At 35.6% G+C, this 25,789-nt stretch overlaps 2 protein-coding genes and 1 long non-coding RNA gene across 10 annotated transcripts in view; 2 read left to right on the top strand and 1 right to left on the bottom strand.

Moving 5' to 3' along the window:
* The window catches only part of NDUFAF2 (NADH:ubiquinone oxidoreductase complex assembly factor 2), a 124,378-nt gene extending 109,309 nt beyond the window's left edge, over positions 1–15,069 (top strand). Inside the window, exon 4 of the mRNA XM_006906049.3 lies at positions 14,741–15,069. Coding sequence (XP_006906111.1) covers positions 14,741–14,992 — 252 coding nt within the window. The 3' untranslated portion in view covers positions 14,993–15,069. The remainder of the gene's footprint in view (positions 1–14,740) is intronic.
* A 3,866-nt stretch (positions 15,070–18,935) lies between these two features.
* SMIM15 (small integral membrane protein 15) lies at positions 18,936–23,431 on the bottom strand. 7 transcript variants are annotated; one of them, XM_006906051.3, is made up of 3 exons: positions 23,336–23,431; positions 22,075–22,211; positions 18,936–21,213 (listed from the first exon to the last, which is right to left on the bottom strand). In XM_006906051.3, the coding sequence occupies exon 3, from the start codon at positions 21,184–21,186 to the stop codon at positions 20,962–20,964; it is 225 nt and encodes a 74-aa protein (XP_006906113.1). In that variant the 5' UTR covers positions 21,187–21,213; positions 22,075–22,211; positions 23,336–23,431; the 3' UTR covers positions 18,936–20,961. The 7 variants fall into 7 exon arrangements, with proteins under 7 accessions (XP_006906113.1, XP_015454980.1, XP_015454977.1 ...); XM_015599494.2 differs by lacking the exon at positions 23,336–23,431 and adding an exon at positions 23,061–23,329; XM_015599491.2 differs by lacking the exon at positions 23,336–23,431 and adding an exon at positions 22,971–23,329.
* A 39-nt stretch (positions 23,432–23,470) lies between these two features.
* The window catches only part of LOC107196662, an 81,267-nt gene continuing 78,948 nt past the window's right edge, over positions 23,471–25,789 (top strand). For both annotated transcript variants that reach the window (XR_003043673.1, XR_001518090.2), the window contains exon 1: positions 23,471–23,810. This is a non-coding gene — a long non-coding RNA (uncharacterized LOC107196662). The remainder of the gene's footprint in view (positions 23,811–25,789) is intronic.

The following is a 25,789-nucleotide window of genomic DNA, read 5'->3' on the forward strand; positions in this document are numbered from 1 at the left end:
TGGGCCCATCCAAGCTGCTATTCGTGGCTTTTCCATACAAATGGTCTGTCTTAGTGCATATTAAAGACTTTCCTAAATCTCTTAAAGGTTCACAAACTCCAAATAAGGAGTATATAGCCTAAATGTGCCCTGTACCTCTTGCTAAGCAGCCCCAAGCCCAGCATTGAATAAGAGGCATGACACCTAAGCCAGATACCATGATGAAAAGACTGACAAATTTGACAGTATAAGTAATTTCTACTTTTTGATAAAAACAAAGTCCTAGACAAATTAAAAGACAAACCAAAGACTGAGCATGGTAAAATAAATGATAAATAAGGACTTTCTTTGTGTGAAAAAGTTTGAGAAAACAGGCATTCTCATTCACCTTAGGTGAAGGTATAAGTCGATGTTGGCTAGAGAGCCATTTTCTAAATATATGGGAATCTTGTGATATAGTAGTTCAAGCTCTGAGGACATCTTCTAAGGAATGATTGGGAAATGAGTAAAAATTTTATACAAGGCTGTTGTTTGTAGTATTGTAAAATATGAAGCATCCTAAATATCCAAGTATAGGATTGAGTGAATAAATTATGATATATCTGTATAATGGAACACTAGCTACTATGTAGACATTAAGAAGCATAATGTACATCTAAGTGTTTTCCATTTCAAAGGGGAAAAAAAAACATTCAAAAGGAGCTAAGAAAAAAATTGTGTTTACTCCTTCGCAAATACTCCCACATGAGTTTAAGTTTCCTGTTCTTAGCAAACCTAAAAGGGCAGGCCAATTAAATGAGAAGTTTCATTACTTCTGCAATGGCAGTCATCTTCTTATTTACATTCCCCAGCTGTGTTATTTGTTAATCATTTGTCTCTTCCTACTAGAATTTTAGCCTCATGAGAGCAGGGATCGTGTTTTGTTCCCTCCCCTACCTCTAGGATCTAGAACAGTGCCTGGCTCAGCGTAGGTGATCCGTATTGCCAAATGAGTGTGTGAATGAAAGTGAAAGAAAAAGAGCTTCTATCTCTTGATGAGAGCCTGGGAAGCCTTCGTTCCTACTCTGCTCTTGATTTCCTTTTGCCTTTGTTCTTATTTCTAATTGACCATTTTGCTGCCCTCTCCCAGTTGCCATAAGAATTCTCACTCTACCTTGCTTCTTCATCATCCTATCTCCATCACTGCTGAGACATCCCTGACCTTACCTTTTTTCACCAAACCTAAAGGGAGCCTGGCTTTTGGACTACCACTGATGCCCACTTGAGCTTACACCTGTGCTTACCTGATCACCTGCCCTTTAGAACTTACTATATAACCTTAATAATATTCTAGCCTTTTCATTTTATCTTAGGAGAAAAGGTGTTATTGTGGTTCCTCCCTTTTATTCTCCCTCCTTTAGTTGGTTTCATCAGCTTCTACTCTTCTGGGAATTCTGCTCCCCTCTTGTATAACTGCTGCAGGCAGCCCCAACTGACTGTCAGTGCTAAAGTGGATATTATTATTTTTGCTGGTGTAGTGGTGGTGGTTTATCTGACTGCTGTACTTCTAGTTGGCCACATGGTCACCTTCTCCCCCTCTTTCCCAATCCTGTCCTGTTATTCCTACCTTCTTCAGTCACATAATAGGATGGGAAATGTTTGTACTGGCTTTAGAATGAAGAGAGCTGAGTCCTGTGTTCCATCTGAAGTGACTGAACCCCACTTACCCACTGCCTTCCTACAGTACCCTTCCCTCTTTTGGTGAACAGCACTAGCAGTCCCTCTGAGATGCCAGCAGCCTGTTTTCAAGTTTAGTCAGTCATAGGCAGTATGGATGATGTATTGCAAATGTGCTACACTGTGGTTAAGTTGCTTAATGTATACTAGGCAGGGAATATAACCATTATTATAACACAATTTCTCTAAAAAAAAGTATTTTAGGTTCAAAATAATTGATTTATTATTAAGTTTTCTTACTATAATGACTTCTTAAGTTAGGAACTTTGTATTTGGTGGTAACTTTAAGTCACCTGGTTGACAGGTGAAAGATACACAAAGAGAGAAATATTTTTTCCTTAATTTTCAAAAGAGTGAACAGTCATCTTTACCACATTGATTTTTTAAAAACTAGTATAAACTCCCAAGAGTATAAATAAATTTGTACCTATCTTTTCTCACTTTTCAATTATTAAGGCTTTTTTAGCATTATGAAGAAGACATTTTGTCATTTAGAATCAGGATTTGTTTTACAAATGATGGACTATGATTTATCCTTGATTAATAATAGCTTTTTAAGTTTAGATTTGGATTTATAACACAATTACAAAATACATAGTTAATCTGCTCGTTCAGTAGTGAGTAGAATGCACATACAGAGCCTCATTTATTCATTCAGCCAATATATATGAACACCTATTATGTGCTAGCCATTGTTCTAGGCATCTGATGAAAATACACGGTTTGGCATAGTTCACAGGGCTATTTGTAATAGAAATAGTAAATATGGCATAGTGAAAAACTAGAAACGACCCAAACATCTATTTATTAATAAGCCCTGGTATGGCAGCACAATGGAAGCTCTCTGTTCACCACACTCTCCACTGCTGGAAAGCAAGTTGTTTCTTGAAGGGAGAGCTGATCAGAGTACCCCCATGTCTGTCATGGCAAGTTTGGGTTTTGTTCTAAGGACTTGTTAAAGGATTGTTGATGGGAAGTGGCATGAAAGGTCAGTGATTGTTGTGTGGACGTTAGAGGACCACCGAGACCTATTAAGAGGCTATTGTTGTCTAGGCAAGAAACGCTGTTGGCAATGGAGGTGAAAGAACTGCACAATTCAAGGTACATTTTGGTGGAGGAATTGATAATATTTGGTGCTAAGAGGATGTAGGAGGTAAGGGAAAAATAAGGATAGTTTTAGTAAATGTACTTAGTTGTGTAAGGGCAGCTGATTTAGCTATTGATGGCTGAAGTGCTGCTTCCCACCATGAGGACATCCCAGTGGTCTCTTCCTCTTCCCCAGATCCAGCCCACTGATGTTCGTTTGATATGTCAGAGAGTCTACTTTGAGAGTATGGTAGTTAACTTTCAGGGCTTCCAGTTAGCTAGGTGGTCCCTCTCTATGTACATGCACTAGGGCGTCACTTTAAAGCTTGTCTATATCTTAGCATTGGAGAAAGGGAATAGGGCAAGGGCTGATTGAAACAAGGCAAAGCTGCCAGGGATCAGGAGAACAATGTAGTCAGGCAACACAATACTGAGTTCAGTGGATGCTGAGCCCAGTGTGAGACTTGCTGAAAACCGTGCAAGGTGGTAATTAGTGGAAAGAACACAGTGGAGGCAAAAATGTCCGTTTCAAGTCTAGGCTAATTGTGTAAACCTGAGCTAGTCCTGTGAGCCTCAGTGATCTTGGATATATTTAATTTAAAATGTCCATTAGATATCGAAGTACCGACATCAATCATATAGTTGGAAATGTGATTCTAGAGCTTGGAGAGTGGTCAGGCCTGAAAGTATAAATTTGAAATTCTTCAGCATATATAGATAGTATTTAAACTTACAAGATTGGAAATGATTACTTAGAGAGAGAGTTTAGAGAAAGAAGGCCTAAAATTGAGTCCTGAAGCACTTCAATATTCAGAAGTTTGTCTGAGAAGAAGGAGCTAACAGTTCAATACAAGATTTTTGGTTATTTTACAGATATCTCAAATTTAGTATGTCTAAAATGGAACTCCTCTTTTTCTCTATTTCTTACCATGGTTATTGGTATTATTCCTTATCACTAATCAGAATCTTGGAGATTATCCTGATCTCATTCACCTCCACATACTTGGTGACCAAAACCTTTAATACTTTGATTTTCTTAACAATCTGTCTTTTCTATCCCATCTCACTACCATCGTCTTGGTTCCTGCCCTAATGATCTCTAACTTGCATTTCTGCAGTAGTATTCTGATTCCTCTATTAGAGTCTTGCCTCCCTCAATCCAATTTCTACAGTTGCCGAAGTCATTTTGTTTAATGTCGTATAAACATGTGAGTCTTCTGTTATGGTTGCCAGATTTCTCAAATGAAAATACAGGGCACCTAGTTAAATTTAGCTTTGAAACAAACAATGAATAATTATAAATGTAAGTATATCCCATGAAATATTTAGTATATACTTATACTAAAAATTATTTGTTGTTTATGTGAAATTCAAATTAACTGAGTAATCTACTCTTTTATCTGGAAATCCTACTGTTGATTCAAAGTCAAAATATTTCACCATGGCTTTCAGGATAAAATCTAAATATCCTAACATTGCATTATAAGATTTAGCATATTCTGACCCCTGAGTGCCATGAACTGCTGATAGTGTCCAGAATTTGCTGTGCTACTTTACCCTTCCATACCTGTGAACATGTACTTACATCTTCCCAGAATTCAATGCCCCCTCTCGTCTTACTTCTTTAATTAATTCCTATTGTTAAGACTCAGGTGTCACCTTCTCCAGGAAGTCAGTTCTAAATTGTCTTTTAACTGTGTATCCTTGGCACATAGTGGGCTCTTGATATGTGAATGAACTAGTGAATGAGTAAATGAGAAAGTAGAAAAGAACCTATGAGCATTAGACACATCATTGGCCATTTGTGCTTACTCAGCACTTCCCTACCTTGACTCCTGGATAAGTCTGTGTTGCATCAAGCCATCTCTCCTTTACCTGTTCTCTTCTCCCAAAGAAGCTCTGTGAGAGCCACGTTTCTTCTTTATATCCCCATGGCCTTGAATTGTAGGTGCTCAGCATATTTACTTAATAAAAGGAAGAATGAAGAATACATAAATAAGTTAGTATGTCTTCAGCTACATTTTTTATTTTCTAGGACAGACTCTGTAAAGCTTGAGGTGCAGTTTCTCTAATTTTGTCTCACCTCTTCTTGCCCAACTCCTCTACTTCTCTGCTTTAGCCTAGGATAGAAGAACTCTTTTCTTCCTTCAGCTGTTGGCACATAACAGCTCAATAAAAATTAGCAATCATTCACAGATGGAGCCTCTTCTTTCCTCTGAGGCTTCAGCCTCTCTGCCATTTATTTCCCACTCTAAGAGCCCAAGCCTAGAAAGCCATGGAGACCTGACATTGCTTTCTCTCCCAGGGATTATGGTCTATCCCCTTCTCACACAAGGGAACAAGGTTTGGCTTTTTTTGTTGTTGTTTTTTTTCATCTCCCACCAGAACAATTCAATTAAATGGGACTAAAGTTAAGTGACTGTTATTGTTTTTTTTTTTATTAATGTTTAATGGCTAAATTTCCTTTTTAATTAAATAATTGTATCTTTATGCTCAAAGGTCTTTTTTCATATATATGGAATAGTTCGTTTATATTATTAAAGGAAATACCACCTGCAAAACTTTGCGCTCTCTGATTAGTTTGTTTTAGTGACATTTTGAGATTTAATAATTTTCTGGCTCAAGTTCAAAGAAGGGAAACTCAATGCCAGAAATTCCTAGCCAGCAAGGAATATAAACAACCTTACAATTGTCCCCTCAAATAACAAAAATCATTGAGATCAACTTCTTGCAATAGAAATATTTTTGAAAAAATGCAGGCGAAAAGTTTAAGAAAGCATGTCAAAACAACAAAACTCAGTCTAATTTTCATTATTGTAACAGATCAAATTCTCTGTGCTTAGATTGAATGTGCATAAATTAAATGTGACATTGATTTGGCAGAGGCACACTAGTGATTGGCAAGAATACATAGCAGGAACAGCTTCTGCTAAAGCAGAACTTGCTTGATTGTTGTTCCATTCTAATGGATTTCTTAGCAACCCAGTGCTCGTACTAACCAAACTCTGTCATTTACTTACCCTTTTTGTTTCTACTCCCATCCAGGCAAGGTTAAATTCATTTTTGATTACTAATTTAGCAGGCATGCCTCAGGTCTAAACAGAGAGTTCCTTTTGGTGACCTATAATACCTCCTCCCTTTTTTTCCTCTTCTTTCTTTCACATATTAAAAAAGGGTAATCTAATGACATATTATTTTATCCTGGCAGTTCAACTTGTAAAACTAGAAAATGTAGTTTAATTAAACAATTTGGCAATATTTCCAAGCTTAAGCATTGCTAATGCATTTCCTGGGTCTGAATTGTTTCTTGGTATATTACAAAATTGACACTGTACAAAGAATATTCAGTTTAGAACATTTTGAAACAGTTGTTCCCCATATTCCTGTTATAATTATGTTGATAATGGCCTTTGAGTGTAGCATATTCTGGGAGGCTACTTTCTGGATGAGACCATTTTACACTAACCAAATGTCTATGGTTTGGGGACTTGGAACATACTTCATGCCAAATTTTCACTTATAATCTACTTACTCAATCTTTTTGTATTCTTCAAATGTTTTTTCTTAAATTGACTCAAAGTTAGTATACTTATACTTTAATATTTTTAATGTTTATAAAAACAAAATTATTTATTAATATGTATAGTATAACTTATGGAAAGAAATTAATGGAGTTATCAAAGTCAAATATATTTATATTATATAGCACATGTCTAGTGAGAGTTGGCAAATGTATGGATTAGGAAGAATACATTTAGTAATTTAAATATTTTAGAAAGTTGATCTATTTATAAAACCAAAACTTTCACTGTATCTTTATCTAATGTACACTTTGAAAAGTATGTATCTAGATCCAGTAGTTATTAAAGATTATATTTACATTAAGCTTTTGCTACAAATCATTGCTAATTTATAATTTTAAATTAAAACTTTTAAAAAATTCAGATTCTTGTTTTTTTATGTAATATAATTTGTTCATTATGAAATGGCCATGGTTTTGTTCCCACAGAAGACTAAAAAAAATATCCAGTGACATGGACAATTTTATCATTATTCATAAGGCTGACCCCTAAGTCTTTGCTTGCTCTTAGATATAGTAAACTTTCTAACAACGAAGCACTGTTGAATTTACTTTAAACTGTATTTAGATTTTATCTTGGGATGTGTTTTATACTTAAGTTTGAACATAGTTACATATGGCATACTTTAATTCACAAGTATTTGAAGCCAAATGGAGACCATTTATAAATATTAAAGAGGAGTGTGGAGCCAGAACAGCAAAGAAGAAACAAGTTATGATATGTATATATGTGTTCTGCCTGCCTTTTTTCCTAGCTAGAGTCATAGCATTTTTTGAAACAAACTTTATTATTCCCTAATAAAGGACTGACCATTAGCTCTTGTCTATTTCTAAGTGTATCTCTATAAAAATTGTCAAATAATTTCAAAGTCTATTATTATGGGGCTTTATATTTAACATGATTATAACACCATCAGCATAATATATATGTATATAGAGAGTATTGCAGAAACACTCAGTAGAAGAATTCTCAGTTGACCAGGTTAAGGCTCTAAAGAGAGAAATAAGGTTAGAGAATTGAGATCTTGAATATATTATTAAAACTGTTATTCATTTTTATTTATACATATATATGGCACATATATATAAGCACACTAAATAAAACAACTACCAGTGACATTTTACATATCTTAAATTAGTAATATGGATAATTTATCATTTGTATTTACCTTCCCTTGTTCACTAGGTATATATGTAATAACAGATAATAGTTCTAAAATGTTTTTGTGTGTAAGCTTAGATCTGCATCCAAATATTCAATTCGATTCAATAGCATACACTCAGAATTGTTCACTTACACACATCTGGTCCGAGTATGGTGCCAGAGATGCAGAATAACTTGAATACCTGAGGCAGAAAAATGTTTGAGTAATGTTTTTTTGTTGTTGGTGGTGTTTGTTTTTGATTTCTTTAGCTTTATTGTATTTAGTTCTATTCAATTTTTTTCTCGGTTTCATTGAATATAATAGACAATTAGTTGCTCGTATTTACATTGTACAATTCAATGAGGTTTTTTTTTATTATAATTGGCATATAATAATATACCAGTTTCAGTTGTACAACCTAGTAATCGGGGATCCACATAACTCACAGAGTGATTTGAGTAACATTTTTAATTCACTCAGACATTTCTCAGCCCTTCTCTTTCCCCAGCACTCATCGAGTAAGCTAAACTTTCTTCCACTCAGGATAACTTCATCAAAGAACACTTGTGGTCGGCTGTCTCTCTTAGATACTGGAGTGCAGTTCCAGGGTTCGGGTTTACATTGCCTCAATTTCCTTTATTTCTTCCAAGGCATCATCACAAGACCTCTAGTCCTATCCTGCCATTTGTTTTACCTCTTTTTTATAGTCCCAATATCCAGTTCTGTTATCTGATATCTTCCACAGCTATAACTGTATATTAGAGCTGATTTCTTTACCTTCTTGAAAAATTCATGTCTACCAGAATTTCACATAAGGGACAGTGAGAGTGGGATTATATTGTGCCTAATGGCCTATGAGTGGAGTGAGCTATAAGTCAACGTGTTAGTAGATTGCATTTTCAAGCATTGTTTTTGCCCATATCTTATTAATTAGAAAAAAACTTTAAAAGCTTTTTATCATTACCACACTTAGCAGTTTACAACATTGAGTACAATAATAGTACAGCTACCAAAAGGGCTCTTAAGCAGTACTCTTGGCAAAGAAGTGGCATTGGAAAGGACTTGAGCTACAACCTTTTAGGGGCTTGAGTTCACATCACTGAATTAATGAGTAGTACACAATAAATAACCATTAACTTGCCTATGCTACAAAAACAGTGGTGAGCCTGTTAAAGGCATCCAGAGCTTTTCTTTAAAAAAAAAAAAAAAAAATCTCCTTTTCAATGTAATCCTTCACAAACAATAGTAATTTATGATCTGACATAGAAAACTCTATAAATTTGAACATTTAATACATAATACTTTTGTAACTAAATTTGAATGTTTTCCCAATATTGAGACTCCATAAACACTCAAGCCTCAGCTCCTTTGCTTCGACTGAACACCCCTGCTGTCTGTTGAAAAGAGAGAAGTTGTCACAGAACAATAGTCATTCACAGTCAGTATATTTAGGAAAAAGTCTGAAACAACAGATTTTGATACAGCTCCTGCTTTCTCTGTTGTTAGTATGGTTTCTTTTTCTCCTACCCTGAGATTGGCATCCTTCAATACCTAATTCCAGGGGACTCTTTGATGTGACCTTCTTAGCACGGAGTTGCCCTCATGTGTGAATTTCCACTTGTCAGCTCACTGGGGCTCAGCTTCAGACGGATAAGGTCCATCACTGACACGCTGCTGGTGAGGCCCAAGCCAGGCAGGCCAGGGCAGTGGGAGTCTCAGCCAGCAGAAGCTCTGTTGGCAGGGATATGGAGGAGATGGGCATTGTCTTGCCTTGCAGATAGTGCTGTTAATTCGAGGGCTGCATGTGATCACTACAGTCCTCTTGCCTTCACTGCACTTCTCAACGCAGTGGTAACCGGTACCTTCGCAAAGCTTGAAAAGTCCTGTTGGTGTGGGTACAGTCAAGATAAGCCTCAGAATCCACAGCATTTTCAGTGAACAGTGTTTCAATGAACAGGAACTTGGAGTGGGTGGACATAAAAGTTACAGGGCATTGAGTACCTAGCAGAGTGTCAAAAATCTAGCATTTTCCCCTACAGTGAAGTCCTTCATTCTGATAATTTCTGATGCTATTTATTCCCTTATGTAGATTCAAGTTTCCATTTTATATCATTTTTCCTTCAGCCTGAAGTACTTCCTTTAATGTTTCTTATAGTAGAGGCTTGCTTATGACAAATTCGGCCTTTGTCTGAAAATAGTAATATGCCTTCATTTTGAAGGATATTTTCATTGGATATAGGATTCTAAGTTGTACGGTTTTGTTGCTTTCAGCACATGAAAGTCATTACATTGTTTTATACCTTGCTTTATTTCTGATGAGAACTCTATTATTTCCTATTTTCGTATCTTGTATAATAATGTTTTTTTTTCTATTTGTCATTAGTTTTTAGCAATTGATTTTGATGTTCTTTGGTTTTATATTTATTCTGCTTGGAATCTGTTTTTTAGTTTCTTGAATATGTAGATTTATATATTTATCTATTTGGAATATTTTTAGTGGTTATTTCCTCTCCTCCCTGTCTTTTCTCTTTCTGTGACTCCAATTACATGTATGTTAGACTACATGATATTATCCTACAACTCACTGAGGCTCTGGTTCACTTTTTAAACTTTTTCTCTCTTGCTTCAGTTTGGATCATTTCCATTGCCTTGTTTTCAGATTCACTGTTCTTCTGTAGTGTCTAATCTGCTGTTATGTATTATATTTTTCATTTTATATGTTGTTGCTTTTTTTTTTTTTCACCTCTAGAAGTTCTATTTGGTTCTTTTTAATAGTTTCTTTTTCTTTCTTCTTTATGTTCATTTTTCTTTTAGGCCTTTGAACATTTTTCTAGTAGTTGTGATAATGTCCATGTCTGTTAATTTCATCATTTCTGTCATGTTTGACTCTGTTTCTGTTGACTGGTTTGAGATCACACTTTCCTTCACTTCTTGATTAGATCATGAACATTGAAATAGTCTATTGTTTACTATCTGGATTTTATTACCTTCCTTTAAAAAATGTTGAGTTTTCTTTTGGAGTACATTAATTTAGATGTGAATCAGCACATCACGGACTTATTTTTTAAGTCTCATTGGGGTGGATCTAAAGCAGTGCTGTCCAATAAGAGTTCCTGCAATTATGGAAATGTTTTATATTATACTTTCCAGTATGGCAGTCAATAGTAATATTTGGCGACTAAACCCTTGAGATGTGTCTGGTGCAGTGGAAGGACTAAATTGTTATTTTAATTAATTTAAATAACAACATGTGACTAGTGGCTACTATATTAGACAGTTCAGGTCTAGAGTTACCTCGACTCTCATGCCAATTTATCCTTACTCCTAAGGTGTGATCCTTCAGAAGTCTTTATATAAATGCCCTACATGTTCTGTGAGAAATCTCTAAATGATTAGAACTTGAATGTCTCCTAGTCTCATGCAAACTCCAGTAGTTGTTCAGTTTACAGCTCCCCAGTAGTTGTTCTTTACCCAGGAACTGACCTTCCTGGCCCTATAGAGTCTCACCCTACCCACATACAGTTTAAGGTTTAGCCCAGTACTCAAGTGGATCTCTATGCAGATTTCTGGTATTCTTTCTCTATGTATTTTGGTACCCTGCCCCACAAATTCTGCTTCTTTAGCCTCCCCAACCAATCATCTCTATCTCTTTAGCTCAACAAGACCTCTAACCTCTGGTTGGGTTTCCCCACCCTGTTACCAGAATATGCTGCCAGGCAGAAAGCTGAGGTGATACAAAGCTTATCTCATTTGTATCCCTTCTCTTAGAGATCATAGTACTGCACTACCTGTTGTTTATGATCTGCAGAGTTTACTATTTTTGGCCCAGTTTTCTAGTTGTTTGTGGCAGGAGGACTAGACATCATTTACTCCATCTTGTTCTCAAGCCTGTAGATTGTACCTTGCTAACACTTTGTTCTCAACACAGTGTTAATGGTTGCTGCCATTGTTGGAAGCTATAGCACATTAAAACACTGGAGATTTTTCCCAGCACATTATAAATTTTGTCTGTTTATTCTTCATAAGGATAGCAATTTATGTAGAGATTCTGCTATTTATAAAATTTTCACAACAAATAGTTATTCAATCTATATCACAAACTAGTGGGTTAAAATTTTAAGTACTTAAAAGTATAAGTATTGAGACTATATTTGTATCCTCCAGTGAGAAAGAGGAATGGGTATATGTTTGGTATATTTATCTTTTAATGGAATGGAATAAATAGTCATTATTTAAAAATCTACCCATACCCTTTCATGTTGTACTATCACTTCCCAGCATCCATATCTTTCCCAGTCCTTACAACAGCCCATTGAAGAAGACAATATTGTTATCTCTATTTTATACATGAGGAAACTGAGACACAGATGGGTTAAGCAACGTTGACAGGGTCGCACAGCTAATAGGAAAGCTGGGATTTGTATGTAGGTAGTTTTACTTCAGAGCCCATGTTCTTAACCACTACTAAGAACCTTCCAGAAGACCTAACAGTGTGAAGAGTATACATATATTTAAGGTGTAAATATTTATACATACAGTCATTCCTGTTTTCAGATAAAGAAACTGAAACTGAAAAAAGTTAAGTGACCTTCTTGGTGTCACAGCTAGTACACGGTCGATTTGGAATTGATACTACGTCTGTATCCACGAACTGTCTATGTGGATAGTCATCACAGTGCTGTTTTTTAAAATGAACAAGTGAAATACTGGAAACAACAATGGGATAGTCATTAAGGAAATTATGGTACAATGCAAGTGACAAAATACCACACGACCATCTTTTTTTTAATGTTAAAGAATATTGGCAGAGAGAAAAGCACTGTGTAAAAGAATAAATATTTATTTTAAATATATAAACATTTTTATGTGAAGGAAGACCCACTTACTCTTGGTTTATCCCTGTACAGACACTGAAACAAGCATACTGGTTTTATTGATAAACTGATATTTAAGGTGATATTGTTACAAGGAAATTTAAGGAAAATCCATGCTTTCTGGCAGTTTCTACTATAAAATAGGCTTTCTTAGGAATGATTTGTTTAAGTCTACAAATTTCCTTTTTTCTACCTACTTTCATTTTCTCTATTCCAAATATTTATAAAACTAGTTTTCCTTTCATAAATGATTTATGTTCTGTTTAATTTTCCCAGAAGCTGTTAGCAGGGGTCTGGTAACAATTAGTTGTTTGGGGGAGTGTTTTTTTTGTTGTTGTTGTTGTTGTTTTTAAGACAAAAAGGAAAATTCTTTTCTAGAAAAAAATTATAGTCTCTATATTTTTTAACTCTGAAATCTTTACTCTGTCATCATATATTAAATTAACATATCCTGATTGGCTTTTCATTTGCCTAAATAGCTGTTGAAAGAAAGAAAATGACTTAGCAGAGTAATGGTAAGTAAAGAGAAATTATGTGAAGGCAGGCAAAAAGAACAGCTCTCTGTCCTCCATTTCCTTTCATGCGGAAGGCATAGGCTTGTACAGCTGTAAGACTGCAACAGTAGAGCTGAAGTAAATAAAGCAGAAACGGACAGCTTCAGACATGTGACTGATCCTCTTATACAAAAACCAGGCCACTGCATACCAACATCTCAGTAGCCTCTTGCTACCAGTGTTGGGCAATATGAGCAAGTCCAGCCCGGTCCTGAACCTTTCATTCTGCTCAAGAGAAAGACATGAAGACACAGCAGTTCATAGAGGATCTTGAAGACTATGGAGATGTGGGAACGTATTTTCATCTACTTTCACTATTTCCAATATCACACTGGGGCATTTCCTTTGTGATATATGGTCACTTCACCTCAGAATTCTATAAGGTGTATGAAAGGCAGACTACTCTCACCCTGATGCACAGCAACTGTCCCTAAACTCATAGTTACTGTGGTTATTAAATTACTTGTGAGGAATTGGTCAATTTTGTGGAAATTACAAAAATATTTACAAATATTCTTTCCCTCACATGTTTGCTTTGAGGAGGGAGTTTCATTATCTGGGCCCTGCTTTCTGTCTAAAACTGAAAGTCTGCAACACTATAACCCCTCAAGCCCTTTTTGCCTCTTTAACTACAAACCATTATTTTAAATTTGATTTTAAATATTGGTGCTTACATTTTTAAAGGACTTTTATTACTTGAAATTCTTTAGAAACAGAAAGATTGCATCATACATTTAGATACCCAGAGATGCTTTTCAGTGTCATTTTTTAAAGTGTCGAGATTAAAAAATAACTTGAGAGACTTCTTTTTGTCAATGTTGTCAGATATTAGTTACAGTAACAACTTTTTCATATTATGAATGTTATTTAAAAAAAATCAGAAAATACAGTAAGCAAAAAGAACATTAAAAGTGTCACCCATTTACAAATAATCATTAAGATAGAAGAAACAACAAAAAAGTTGTAATTACTATATTTCATCTGTTTTTACGATGCAAATCTTTTCAAATTTTAACATCTCTGAAATCAGGAGGTGTGAAGGAATATAATTGCCTTCTTTAGTGGTACATATAACCATGGTGCTTCTTGAATTTGATGATTCTTATATTCGATGAAATACAATAATAGATTCATTGTAAATTAGGGTATAGATCCTTGCAGATGGACCAGCAAATCTGAGGGTCAGAACTGCATTACACAAATTGCTTGCACTGATTTGAGGAAGCATTTCTAATCACATAGTACCTCTCTGAAACCAGTGTCTAGGGCATGCTGAACTCTGATTCCATTTCTATCCTCTTCACTGTCATACCTCTCTAGAGAAAGAGAAGCAGATGGAGCTTGGTTCTGGCACAACAGAGGGTGGCCATAGCATCCATTCTTTAAATCCCATAGAAGAAAAAGACTGGTTGGGGCATCTTTCTGAGGCCATCTCACCTTCACTTTATCTCCAGGAAAAAGTATATTCACCGATGATTAGTTTTGAGGCAGACATTAGCTGTTAAGCTTAGGAAATCTTTGATGGAGTGCTCTTGTATATTTCATGGTAAGTAGTTTGTTTAACTTACTGGGTAATAAATATTTCTATGTTATAGTATATGAGGAGAGAGCTTTTTAATTCAAGTAATACTGGTATATAATCAGCTTTTTCAAACTTCTGTACATATCTGTGTATTATTTAAATGCAAATCAAGTATCATGTATATATGTACTTTATTTTCTATTAGCTATTTTTTCATAAAACCTGTACTTTGAGTTTTCTTCTAACTAGAAATTTAAGTTTCTCCAATTTATATATACATACAGGAAATATTAAAGAATGAGAAACATAGAGAAGAAATTAAAATAAAAAGCCAAGATTTTTATGAAAAAGGAAAATTCCTTAGTAAAGAAAGCAATGAGGAGCTCTTGGCGCCACCAGCTGAAACTCAGATTAAAGGGCATGCATCTGCTCCGTACTTCGGAAAGGAAGAACCCTCAGTGGCTCCCACCAGCACTGGTAAAACCTTTCAGCCAGGATCTTGGATGCCACAAGATGGCAAGAGGCACAATCAGTGAATGTAATGTGTAAAATCATTTCATTTACATACATGTGACCATTTTAACAAATAAAAGAAGTAAAAAGTTATGTTGTATTTTCTGACTGCACAATAGTTCTCTATTCTATTAAGCTTAAGAATTCATTTTCAGTGTGCATAAGAAATGTGAGATTATGGACTATATCAACCTAACTTCTTTTAGACTTAAATCCTTCCTTAGATTTAGTTCTGGGTTTATGATCCTGTTTTATTCCCTTTGTTGGATTGTTCCCTTAAGAAGTATCATGTAGCTGTAAATGCTCAATACATCATGAATCCTTATGATCATTTAAGAACCAGCTAAGGTATATCTTAATAGAAATAAGGATAAATATATGTGAGCTCTCCTAAATGATCATATATAAAAGAAAAATAATGAGAAGACTCCTATTTCTGAAGAGGCACTCTAAAAGATTCTAAGGAGTAATCAAGAACATGAATTTGGTTAAAACATTTTGAGGCTAAGATAATGTAGTTGATAAACAACAATGAAAAAAGAACCACAACCCCCTTGATGAGTAGATGGGACTAAAGCTAATTTATGGATTGAGGCTGGAGTTTGAAGACGAATTAGGACCAATAAAAGGAGAGAAACAATCACAAAAAAATATGGAAAAACAGTAAACAGAGAAGTGGTACAATAGCAAAGTCCGGTGAGATTAAAAATTGCTTTGAGAAAATGGAAATAGGAGAGTTCTACAAAAGCGATTCCACTGATGATGGGGATTCCATGGCTTGTATATTGAAGAAAAATATAGATGGATGACAATGTTAAAACACTGACTTTACACAAAAGTATCTTTCAAGGGTCATACATTTTCTGAAGTGCACAACCAAGTTTTCGTTGCTAATTAAAGTTCTAACTAATACAGAGTTCTTCTCACAGTGTTTGGAATTATAAAAATAGGCACTCAATAAATATGTACTTAATAAATGACCCCAAATTTAATGCTCTGAAAAATATAAGGAAATTGTAACACCTAGTTAAGTGTTACAATGAACTCCTAAAAACAAAGGGTTAAGGTTTTTACTTAATAGATGGTAAAAATTTTTATTGCTTAAGAAATAAGCCACAGAAAAATACAACTATAGAATATTATATTAAAACAAGTAACCAAATGTCATCACCATAACATACTTATTGAATGACAAAAACAACCCCTAAGTGATCAGGTTAACTATTCTGTCTTTACATCATTACAAAATAATATTATATTTTACCATAGAGGCAAAAAAAGAACTAGGCAATATAAAAAGAGGTAAAATTTGTAGTATAATTGGTTGTAAATTATGATGTTCTTGAATCCTGGATATCAGGAAAAATGTAAATGTTCACATATATTAGAATATTTCTGCTGTCAAATTCACATTAACTTATTAATTATATTCTATACACATCTTTTATAAATGTTTGCCATATAGCCTGTTTATAGCTATCTTAACACAACAACTAACATTAATTTTAATTTTTACGGTTCTCATTTAAAATGTTTTAAATAAGCAGGGGGGAAAAAACCTTTAGCTGAGTACTTGTGAGAAAATACCTTATGTTATAGTAAGATTATATTAGAGTATGCACTTTCAAAGTGGTTTTGACAGGTGGGAATGAAGTTTGTAATAATCCATCCACACTCCTTTCCTCAAGGCTAACAATTTTAGGTTGTCTGGTTACACTGTTGGGTGGTATCAGAACAGAGTTAAATGTCCTATGTAAAAATTGAACTACAATCTTGGCCTAATTGTCTTTTTTTTATACTTGGCTTTTAGGACTGGCATGTACAAGCAGAATTAAAATATTGTTACTGTTGCGACAATCAGAGTTCCTTTAACACACACCTCTAGGTCCTTATCACTAATGAAATGAATTTCAACTCAGTGAATATGAGAAATATTCATTTATTAAAAGTACGTTATGAGGTAGATGGGTCAAGCCTACTACTTGCTAACCACGTAGAGATGATGATATGTACCCCTAAGGGGTGGGCGGGACATGGGTTACAGCCAGGGAGGACAGAGAACTGTAACCCCTGGGGAAGGAGAGGTCTGCATTATATTAGGGCCATGATGGGTAGTTACAAAGGCAAGTGAAGTCATTTTGATTGACACTTGCCTACTACATAACTCTGCCTAGTGCTCATGTGCTTACCCAGAATTGTCTGTTATAGATTCATGAACTTCTAGGCGTAAACATAGTATTATAATGAAACAAAATTGTTGGCAATTTAGGGTAGTACCTTCTGCAGACTTCTGTAGCTGGATTAGGCCAGCTAAGATTATGACCCTCCTTTCCTTTGTCTCTGGGATGCCACACCCTACCAATAGGGTGTTCTTTGGGAGTTCTAGGCTAGGTCCCTATTCCTTTGTTCCCCTGTTGCTCATGTCTGACTAGCTACCTAACAGTATTAAAATATTACAGTATAAAAATATGATGTTAAGATATATTTTAATATATTTGGGGTATTTATATTTTAAATGAGTGTTTTTCCATCTCTTCCAGACTTAAATTTATGGAGCTTTAATTCCAAAAGATGTTTGTCTTCTAGGCTAGGTCCCTATTCCTTTGTTCCCCTGTCGCTCATGTCTGACTAGCTACCTAACAGTATTAAAATATTACAGTATAAAAATATGATGTTAAGATATATTTTAATATATTTGGGGTATTTATATTTTAAATGAGTGTTTTTCCATCTCTTCCAGACTTAAATTTATGGAGCTTTAATTCCAAAAGATGTTTATTTTTAAATAATTTAATATATGCATTACTTTTTCAGAGGTAAATCCTTCCTGATTCTTATGCCTCTACAATACATGCATATAGCATATTTTTGTTTTTATTAATAATGGGCTTATTACATTATACCAACTGTTCCAATATAGGAAATGTTAGCTGTTGTGTTTACTCATACAAATCTAGCTATGTCTTGAATATTTGAAGTTAAAAATCAATAAAAGTGGAGAAAATTTTCCCATTATGCTATCCTTTTCCATTCCTTTTACTAACAGATTTTGACGGTCATTTATCAGTTTTGAACCAATACCATTACATTGTTTTTAATGCTGTCTCATTAACCACACCATTTAAAATGTAACTTGGATTTGTTTAGACCAGGCTTTCTTAAACTGTGTGTTCTTTAGGGAAAAGTAAGGTGAGAAGAGTATGCGATACTTAAAAGACCCCAAGAAATCATACAGGAATTAATCCTGTTTTACCTTGTTTCCCACACCTGGTATTTGAACATGGAATCCCTTTTAATGTTTGAGAAATGCAGAATTTGTCCTTATAATTTACTTCAGATATGAAATAAATGAGAGTGACCCTATAACCAATTACAAACATAAAAGCGGTCATTCCTAAATAGGAATCAAACTTTCTCTAACTTAAAAGCAAATGAGGTGTAAAGCGCCCCTTGCCACTTTACTTCATAAGAAGGAATAGGTGAGAAACTGTTAATTGTAATTTATCTCACACTGGGTTTCCATTTCATAGCTTCCTAAGCTTATTTCCAGTTTGCTTAGTGTAACTTCAAGAAATAAAAGTAAAAACTACCCTTGTACATCTGGTACAGTAATAATACCATGCTGGAGTTAATCACATGGACACTATGGATCAAATTCTGACAAATTTTGGCGGGGTGGGATGGGGAAGAAGGTAAAATGTTTGTTACAGGTGGCCCGGTTTTTTCCCCAAAATCAGACCAAAAAAATGGTAATTGATTGTATTCTCAGTTCAGAAAAAAAAAAAAAAAACATAATTAAATAGGTAATTTTTAAAAGTAGTAATCTGAATAATAGTAAATGGGAGTCTTTCAACAATAGTAGTATTTGTGACAATGAGAAGACTGATTTTTCTAAAGAATCCCAAATCTCACAATAGTCTCAATTTTAAATCCCACCCTCACCCCAGACACAAAAACACACAGACAAATATTATAAAACCTTGTTGACCTCAAATGTATAAAAAGGCTCCATAAATGTTGGGAAAAACTGAAGAAGCAAATGGCATATGCCTAAGAAATATAAAATTTGCATGTTAAGACAACAAAAATTATAGAAAAACAGATTTCGGTTAAATAAATACCTTTAAATTATCACAACCAATGGAACTACAGCTTTACTAGATAAGCATTATGGTGAATATATCTTTTGCTTTTAGTACTTTTACTCTAAAATGTGGCCATAAGCAAGATATATGTATATATATATTCCTTCCGTGAACAGCTTGATAGCAGAAACCCAAAAGCATTTTAGATATATCTTAACTTAGTTTTTCTTAAACTGGGCTCTGCAGACCCATGAGGGTTAGTAGGTATATCTAAAAATTATTTTAAAGTTTTACTTTAACTTCAATACAAAAAGCATATCCTAGATCACTTGTATAACTCATATCTAAACATTGAATTATTTCTGTACCTAGGGTTGCAATGTGTTGATTACAATGGCATCAATTAGGAACTGGCAACCTAAAATAATAAGTGTTGTTGTTCAAACAAGTCCATAAACATTCTCAGGGGTCCTTAGGTTCTCATATTTGAGAAACATTGCCCTTGACTTTTACAAATATGCTTAGCTATAAATGAAATTCATAACCCTTTGAAAAGTCTAACTTGCATAGCACACCTAATTTGTATTTAATTATCCCCTCCTAAAAAAACAAACAAAAAAAACCAAAAAAACCAGGACCTCCTTATAAAAGTAACAAATTTATTTCGATATCTAGTTTCATTTTTAAATAGAAGCTGTTAGATAATTTTTGTAATTTAAAATTCATGATCAGAGGTGAGGAAAACATTAATAAGCTGTTAAATACTGACAGCAAGTAAAATTATTGGACCATGCATTTATAAAAGCCATTTTTAACAGTAAAAAGTTCCAGTTATACTATTTAATTGAAATATCTATTAGCTTATTTCTAACATTCTCATTGACATAATTTATCTTTTTCACCCAGTTACTACTATGCTAAACAAAATTTTTCCAAATGTTAAGACTTTCTTTACCACTTATGAAATGTGACTTATTGAGTTCCTTAAAAGAAATTTGAAATTTTAATGTTCATCATGAACTTGTTTGATCAAAAAGTATCAGACATAACTACCATGAGTTAAAACAAAAAATGGAATAAAAAGTAAAAATGGCAGCTATATAATTAGCAAATTATCAGATAGGACATTTTAACTATTTCTCATTTCTGCTTAGCACAAGTTAGAATAAACTGGTTCCAAAGTACTACAAGGTTTGGCATTTTTACTGCAAGCTTTACTCTACTTAGCATCTCATAAGAAAAAGGCAGTGTTCATCAGTACAAAAATTGTTATATCGGGTAGGTGGTATTCTACATTGTCAAGAAAATAAGATAATTCTTTATAAAATTAGACTTTAAAACTGCAGAATATGTGATAACTTACCAGTATCTCAAAGGCTAAAATGAGAAAAATGCAGAAAATAGAAGTACTCGATTATTTTGAGAAAGCCAAAAATGATTCTAAAGCAATAGTGATAAAAGATATAATTAATACACTGTATCTCTCTTAAGCCAAAGTACACTTTTCACCTCAGGACAATTCTGATTTTTACATTCTGAATTTCCTTTGTCCAGAACAGGACCCCATTTTAAGCAATTAATTGAACAGAGTTCATAATCTAAAGTCATTTTTTTTTCTTCAGGATGTTTACATTTCCTTACATACGATGCAAAATGGCAAATGACTAGGTTGGTTATAAAGAAATTTGTAGTACAACAAATGCCAACTTACAATAACTATCAACAGACTTTTACACCAAAGCATAAAAGTTGCTACAGTAGAGGTCAGAACTAACATGATTCTTCCATATGCTCAGACTTCATTTACTAAATACTGTCAGAGAATCCAGAAAAGCCTTAGTGGGTCCTTCCAAAGCTGCACAATTTTCCAAATGATTTTACTCTGGTTGCAGAGCCTGTTCATTCCTTCAATCCTTTTTTAGTCGTTTAGCTTTTGCAATATTTTCTTGTCGTTTTTGTTTCTTTTTTTGCTCCTTTTCCCTGGCCTCAATCATCTTGGCCAATTTCCAAGAGAGTACAGCACTTGCTAGAAACAATGGAGTAAGGGCCAAAATAACTGTTGTAAGGAAGCCATATGGATCCTTTGCAGCCCATTCCACAACGTACTCGGCCCAAGCCTTTATATCAAACATCTTTATAGCGGTCTTAGAAAAGGGGAGCTGGGAGGAGAGAACAAGAGAAAAGACAAGTGGTTAATCAAATTTTCAAAGTTATACAATCGGTTAACTCAGAATTCCATTATCGCTCATTAGTTTTTAAAAGTATTAAATAATACTATTTTAATATAGACTAATATCCCCAGTTAAGAATAACTCAACTAGGACAACCAGAAGAGTGTCATTTAAAAGATGTGAAGGTATAGAAGATAACCATGTGGACTCTGTCATAAGGACTATGCATTCTCACACGCTTCCTATATTCAAGACAAACTTTATTTAGCAGCATACTTGGATAAGGACCTTGAGTTTTATGCATTCATTCCAGGAAACAGCTGACTTCCATTTGTCGTTTATTTGACATAGCCTTAGTACTATTAAGTACTAATTAACAAAAATACAAATCGTCAAATTTAGTGTTTGAAAAGGACAAGCTAGAGTATGTGAAATGCTTGGAGAAAGAGAGGTAATGGCCATTCCCAGGGATAAAAAGGAAAGGAAGTCATAACACCCACATTCATATACAGATATAAGCAAAAAGTGACATGCTATTTTATTCCCTTTCAGCTCTGAGGACTCTTACTTGAAGACATAATTTAAAAAATGAGAATGTATTTAATTATGAGAAAACTAACCAGAACAAGTGCCATGCATTTAGTTCTATTTTGAGTTGGTAAAGGAGGGCTCTCTGACAAATGAGGACAGTGTGAAATTAAGTGAAATTGTCTATTTTGCCCTAGAGGCTTTTCAACCTTTCTTGTTTGTGTCAACCTCTATTCAAAATGCAGAATTAGAATTTCTGGGTAGGAATGGGTGTATATACGGTCACTTACAATTTCAGCTGGGATTTAAAAAATCATCTACCTTATGCTTCAGTTGTGATCTCTAACTTTGTCCTGGGATTATTAGTGAGCCAATTACAATTTCAGATGACCCCTGGTTGGTTGCTGTCTTCTTTAGCTCTACTATACACTTCTGAGAGAAGGTTTAAATTCTATATACTGGAAGGGTTGAAAAGAATAGATAAAAAAATAAAAAGTTTAAGTCACAATTTTCAAGGTAATTATAATACAACTTTAAATGGAAAATTTCTAAAATCTATATCTTCGATCTATAAATGACATGTAAAATTGCAGGGCACATTATAGACATTTAATAACTATTTCTCTCTAATTTGAAGAATTATTACAATTGCAAATGCCCTATAAGAAAATACTAATTACTGTAGATCTTGTAGTTTAATAACTTGTTTCAACAATAAATTTATGAAGCACAGTTACATATAAAATGACTAGCTCACTGATGTTACAGCAAATGTCAACTATAGGATTAGGTACATAATTACAAAATCGAACACCTCGCCTTACTCTTTAATGATTAAATCATTAAAGAACAATTCATGTTCATAGAAAAATCAGAAGAGAAAACCAAAACAAAAATCACCAAAATCCCATCTCAAGAAAATTTCTGCCTGGTTTTAATTATATACTACGGTTTCTTCCAATTTTCAACGAAAGACACATTAAAGTGCCTAGGATATTGTTAAATATCCTAAGCCCACCTCCCCACTCCCCAAATTCATAAGCCCACTCACAGAAATCCGTTTTCAACTTCTCCAGCCCAGTAATGAATTAATACAGAATTCAGAGATAAGCAAAAGAACTTTGCAATGAAAAGTAAAGCGGGAGTGAAGGGCCCGGTTCATGACAAAGTTTTAGCCATTAACACACAAAAAGTAGTGATCGTCCACAGCCACAGACTTCCCGTGCGCCTCTCCGGACGAGATCCGCGCCTGAAGTTGTGGGTGACACAGCACTCCACCGCCATCCGCACTTCCGTTCCCTGCTTACGTTTCCCCTTGCTCATTCTTCCTTCGCTACCCCACCCGGCCGGCGGACCCTAGGGGCCCTGTTCAGCCGACCCTGGGCCTTGGCGTGTGCGGGCCCTGCGGGGCTCACAGAGCGGGCGGCTCCGGGATTCCCAGGGTCGGCCCCGCCACACCACACGCCCCCGGCGCTGAGGCCGCCTCTGCTGGGCACGAGGGCAAAGCTACCCCCGCAGCCGCCACCAGCCTTCCCTACATCGCACCCAGGACCTTGCACTCGGACCCCTACTCGCAACTCACCGTCAAGCCGGAAGCAGGAAGGCGGAAGCCCCAGCTTGGCCGCCCCGCCCACAGGTCGGCCCCAGTCTGGATCCGGCCTGAGGAAGTCGAGGGGCCAGTTTCCGGCTGCGCCATTACTCCGTGGGTCCTGGGACCTCGATTTCCAGGACGCGGGGCGGGGGGCGGGGCACCGCTGCGGTTTCCGGGGAGCGGCAGGTGAGGCCACGCGGGGTCGCCGCCGGGGCTGACCTCTGGCTCCGAGCGAGGCGCTCCCTGCCGGGGTTGGCGTGGAAGCGCGATGGGCACAGGCCTCTAGGAGCGGGTCTGGAACCACCGAGGGCCCGCTGCCTTTGTCCCGGAGCCAGCCGGGAAACAGCTCCCGCCTCTGCTAGAGACAGTTAGTGGAGGGCCAGGGTGGGTGAGGTCTGTGGCCCCCTGGAAACCAATAAGCGGCGGCAAGAAAGGAGTTGGTCCCCACAAATCGCCCAAAGTCAAGGTGAGGGTCACACAACGACTCCTGAAGGATTCTGGCGAGTACCTTCTGGTTCACAACCCCCCTTGCCCCTCTCATCTTATTGTTGGACAGAAGTTAAAGACTCACCTAGAGACAAACAGCTGGACCGAGGTGGATGGATGCACTGAAATCTTATTACTAAGGGAAAATGCAGCCATACTGTGTGAAGAGGGCTTGTTGTTGTTTGCTTTTAATTTAAGAACCTAACTCATTTCACAAAATAATGATTAATATTTGCCCAAAGTAAACGATAAATAATTAAACTGTCTAGGCATAGAGTTCCCACAGAGGTACTTTCAATACACAAATAAAGGGATGCAAAAGTCAACAAGCAGAAGGAGTGAGTTAATATTTTCTTCTAATCTACAGGAACTGCGAGATTAGCTCTGGTTTGGTTGGTGACCAAATTTTGTGATTGCTTGCACTGAACTGCTCTGTTTGACTACTGTAAATGTTGCAAGACCTCTTCACTGTTGTATGCCAAATAAAGCAGGGTTTTGTTCTTGAAAGACTGTAGAATGTTCTCTTTGAGAAGCAAGCTGTGACATGTATAACTAGTTTAGGTATAACAACAGTAACTATTATTTACCAGGGAACAGGCTTTTGGCACATAATCTAATGACCTAAAATACTGTTCTTTGGGCACTTGTTAATGTTTGTATGTTGTATTAGCAGCAGTTGTTTTCTTACTCATTCTTGTTTGAAAACTTGGACGATGGTTTCAAAGCTTGTACTGCTTGGACCTAGCCTGTACCTGTAGTAGCCAGAAAAAGCAGACTCAGTCACTGGATTGTGTGTACTGAAAACTTTATTTGCTAGAAGTAACATTATGTGATTTAAAAAAGCTTGCCCAAATAGTAATTTGGGGTGGGGGATCAATTTATTTTAACATCCTTCATTCCAGAGGCCAAGGTGTGTGGGTTTTAAGTGTGGAGAGATAGTGTTCCCAATTACCACCTCCCCATTAGTTTACTCTGTTGTATCCCTCATTAAACACATACGAGTCTTGGACCAAAAGAAAAGGCACGTAAGGAGGAAGTCTCTGTAGCTCTTTGGCTCTAGTGTAGACCATGCATTCACAGTCTTAATATTACTGAGCCAGTGTCCAGTTCCAGTTCCAGCCACAGGTGAGCTCCTTGTTGCAACCTCATTAAACATTGGCTTAATGAGCAGTGGTGTCAAAATTAGTTCTTTCTGTAGTGAGACTCTTAGCTTGTGAGTTGAGATTCACTTGTGTTTGGATCTGTGTGCTCTGATAAGTCATTCTGAGTCTGTTTCCTCTTCTGTTTGTGGAGAGCGTACATTATCTCTGGTGTTCTTTCAGCTTTAAAATTCTGTCGGACTGGATATGGCCATTTTTCTGACTTACGTTTCATAAGCAGCAGCAGAATAAGGAATTTAGTTGAAACATCATAGCCAGTTTTCTTAAGGTTTTATTCTTTATTTGAAAAGATTCTTAATCGAGTTTTAATTCTCCCTCAAATGTCTTTCAGAATACCAATTTAGAATAACAAGGAAATAAGATCTGCTTGTATTTATTTTTAAGAAATAAAATCTTACCATTCGTGTAGCTTTAACCAAATTAACTAAACCTTACACTAATTAACTAATTAATAATTTCTGTGTTGCATATCATACCACCAGCCCCATTCATACTAGTTACTCTGCTGCAATTATATTTTGAAAATGGAGTCTTATAAAATTCAAAGTTTTTTTTTCTCTTAAAAAGGTAATTCCTATTCTTTGTCATTAGTTTGGTTTAAAAGTATTTTTCCCTTGGATGGTACAAAGTTACAGTTCACTGACTCATGTCAAAATTGTAAATGAGTGAAACCTGAATAAGGTTCTGTTATAATATTCTAGATTTGACTAAATATTTTGAGGGCTTTCCTACCTGCTCAACATTTTGTGCTTATTTCTCTGTAGTAACACTTCACATATTTGACTTATTTTGATGGAAT

The sequence above is a fragment of the Pteropus alecto genome, unplaced genomic scaffold, assembly GCF_000325575.1.
Source record: "Pteropus alecto unplaced genomic scaffold, ASM32557v1 scaffold70, whole genome shotgun sequence".
In the NCBI taxonomy this organism is placed as follows: domain Eukaryota; kingdom Metazoa; phylum Chordata; class Mammalia; order Chiroptera; family Pteropodidae; genus Pteropus; species Pteropus alecto.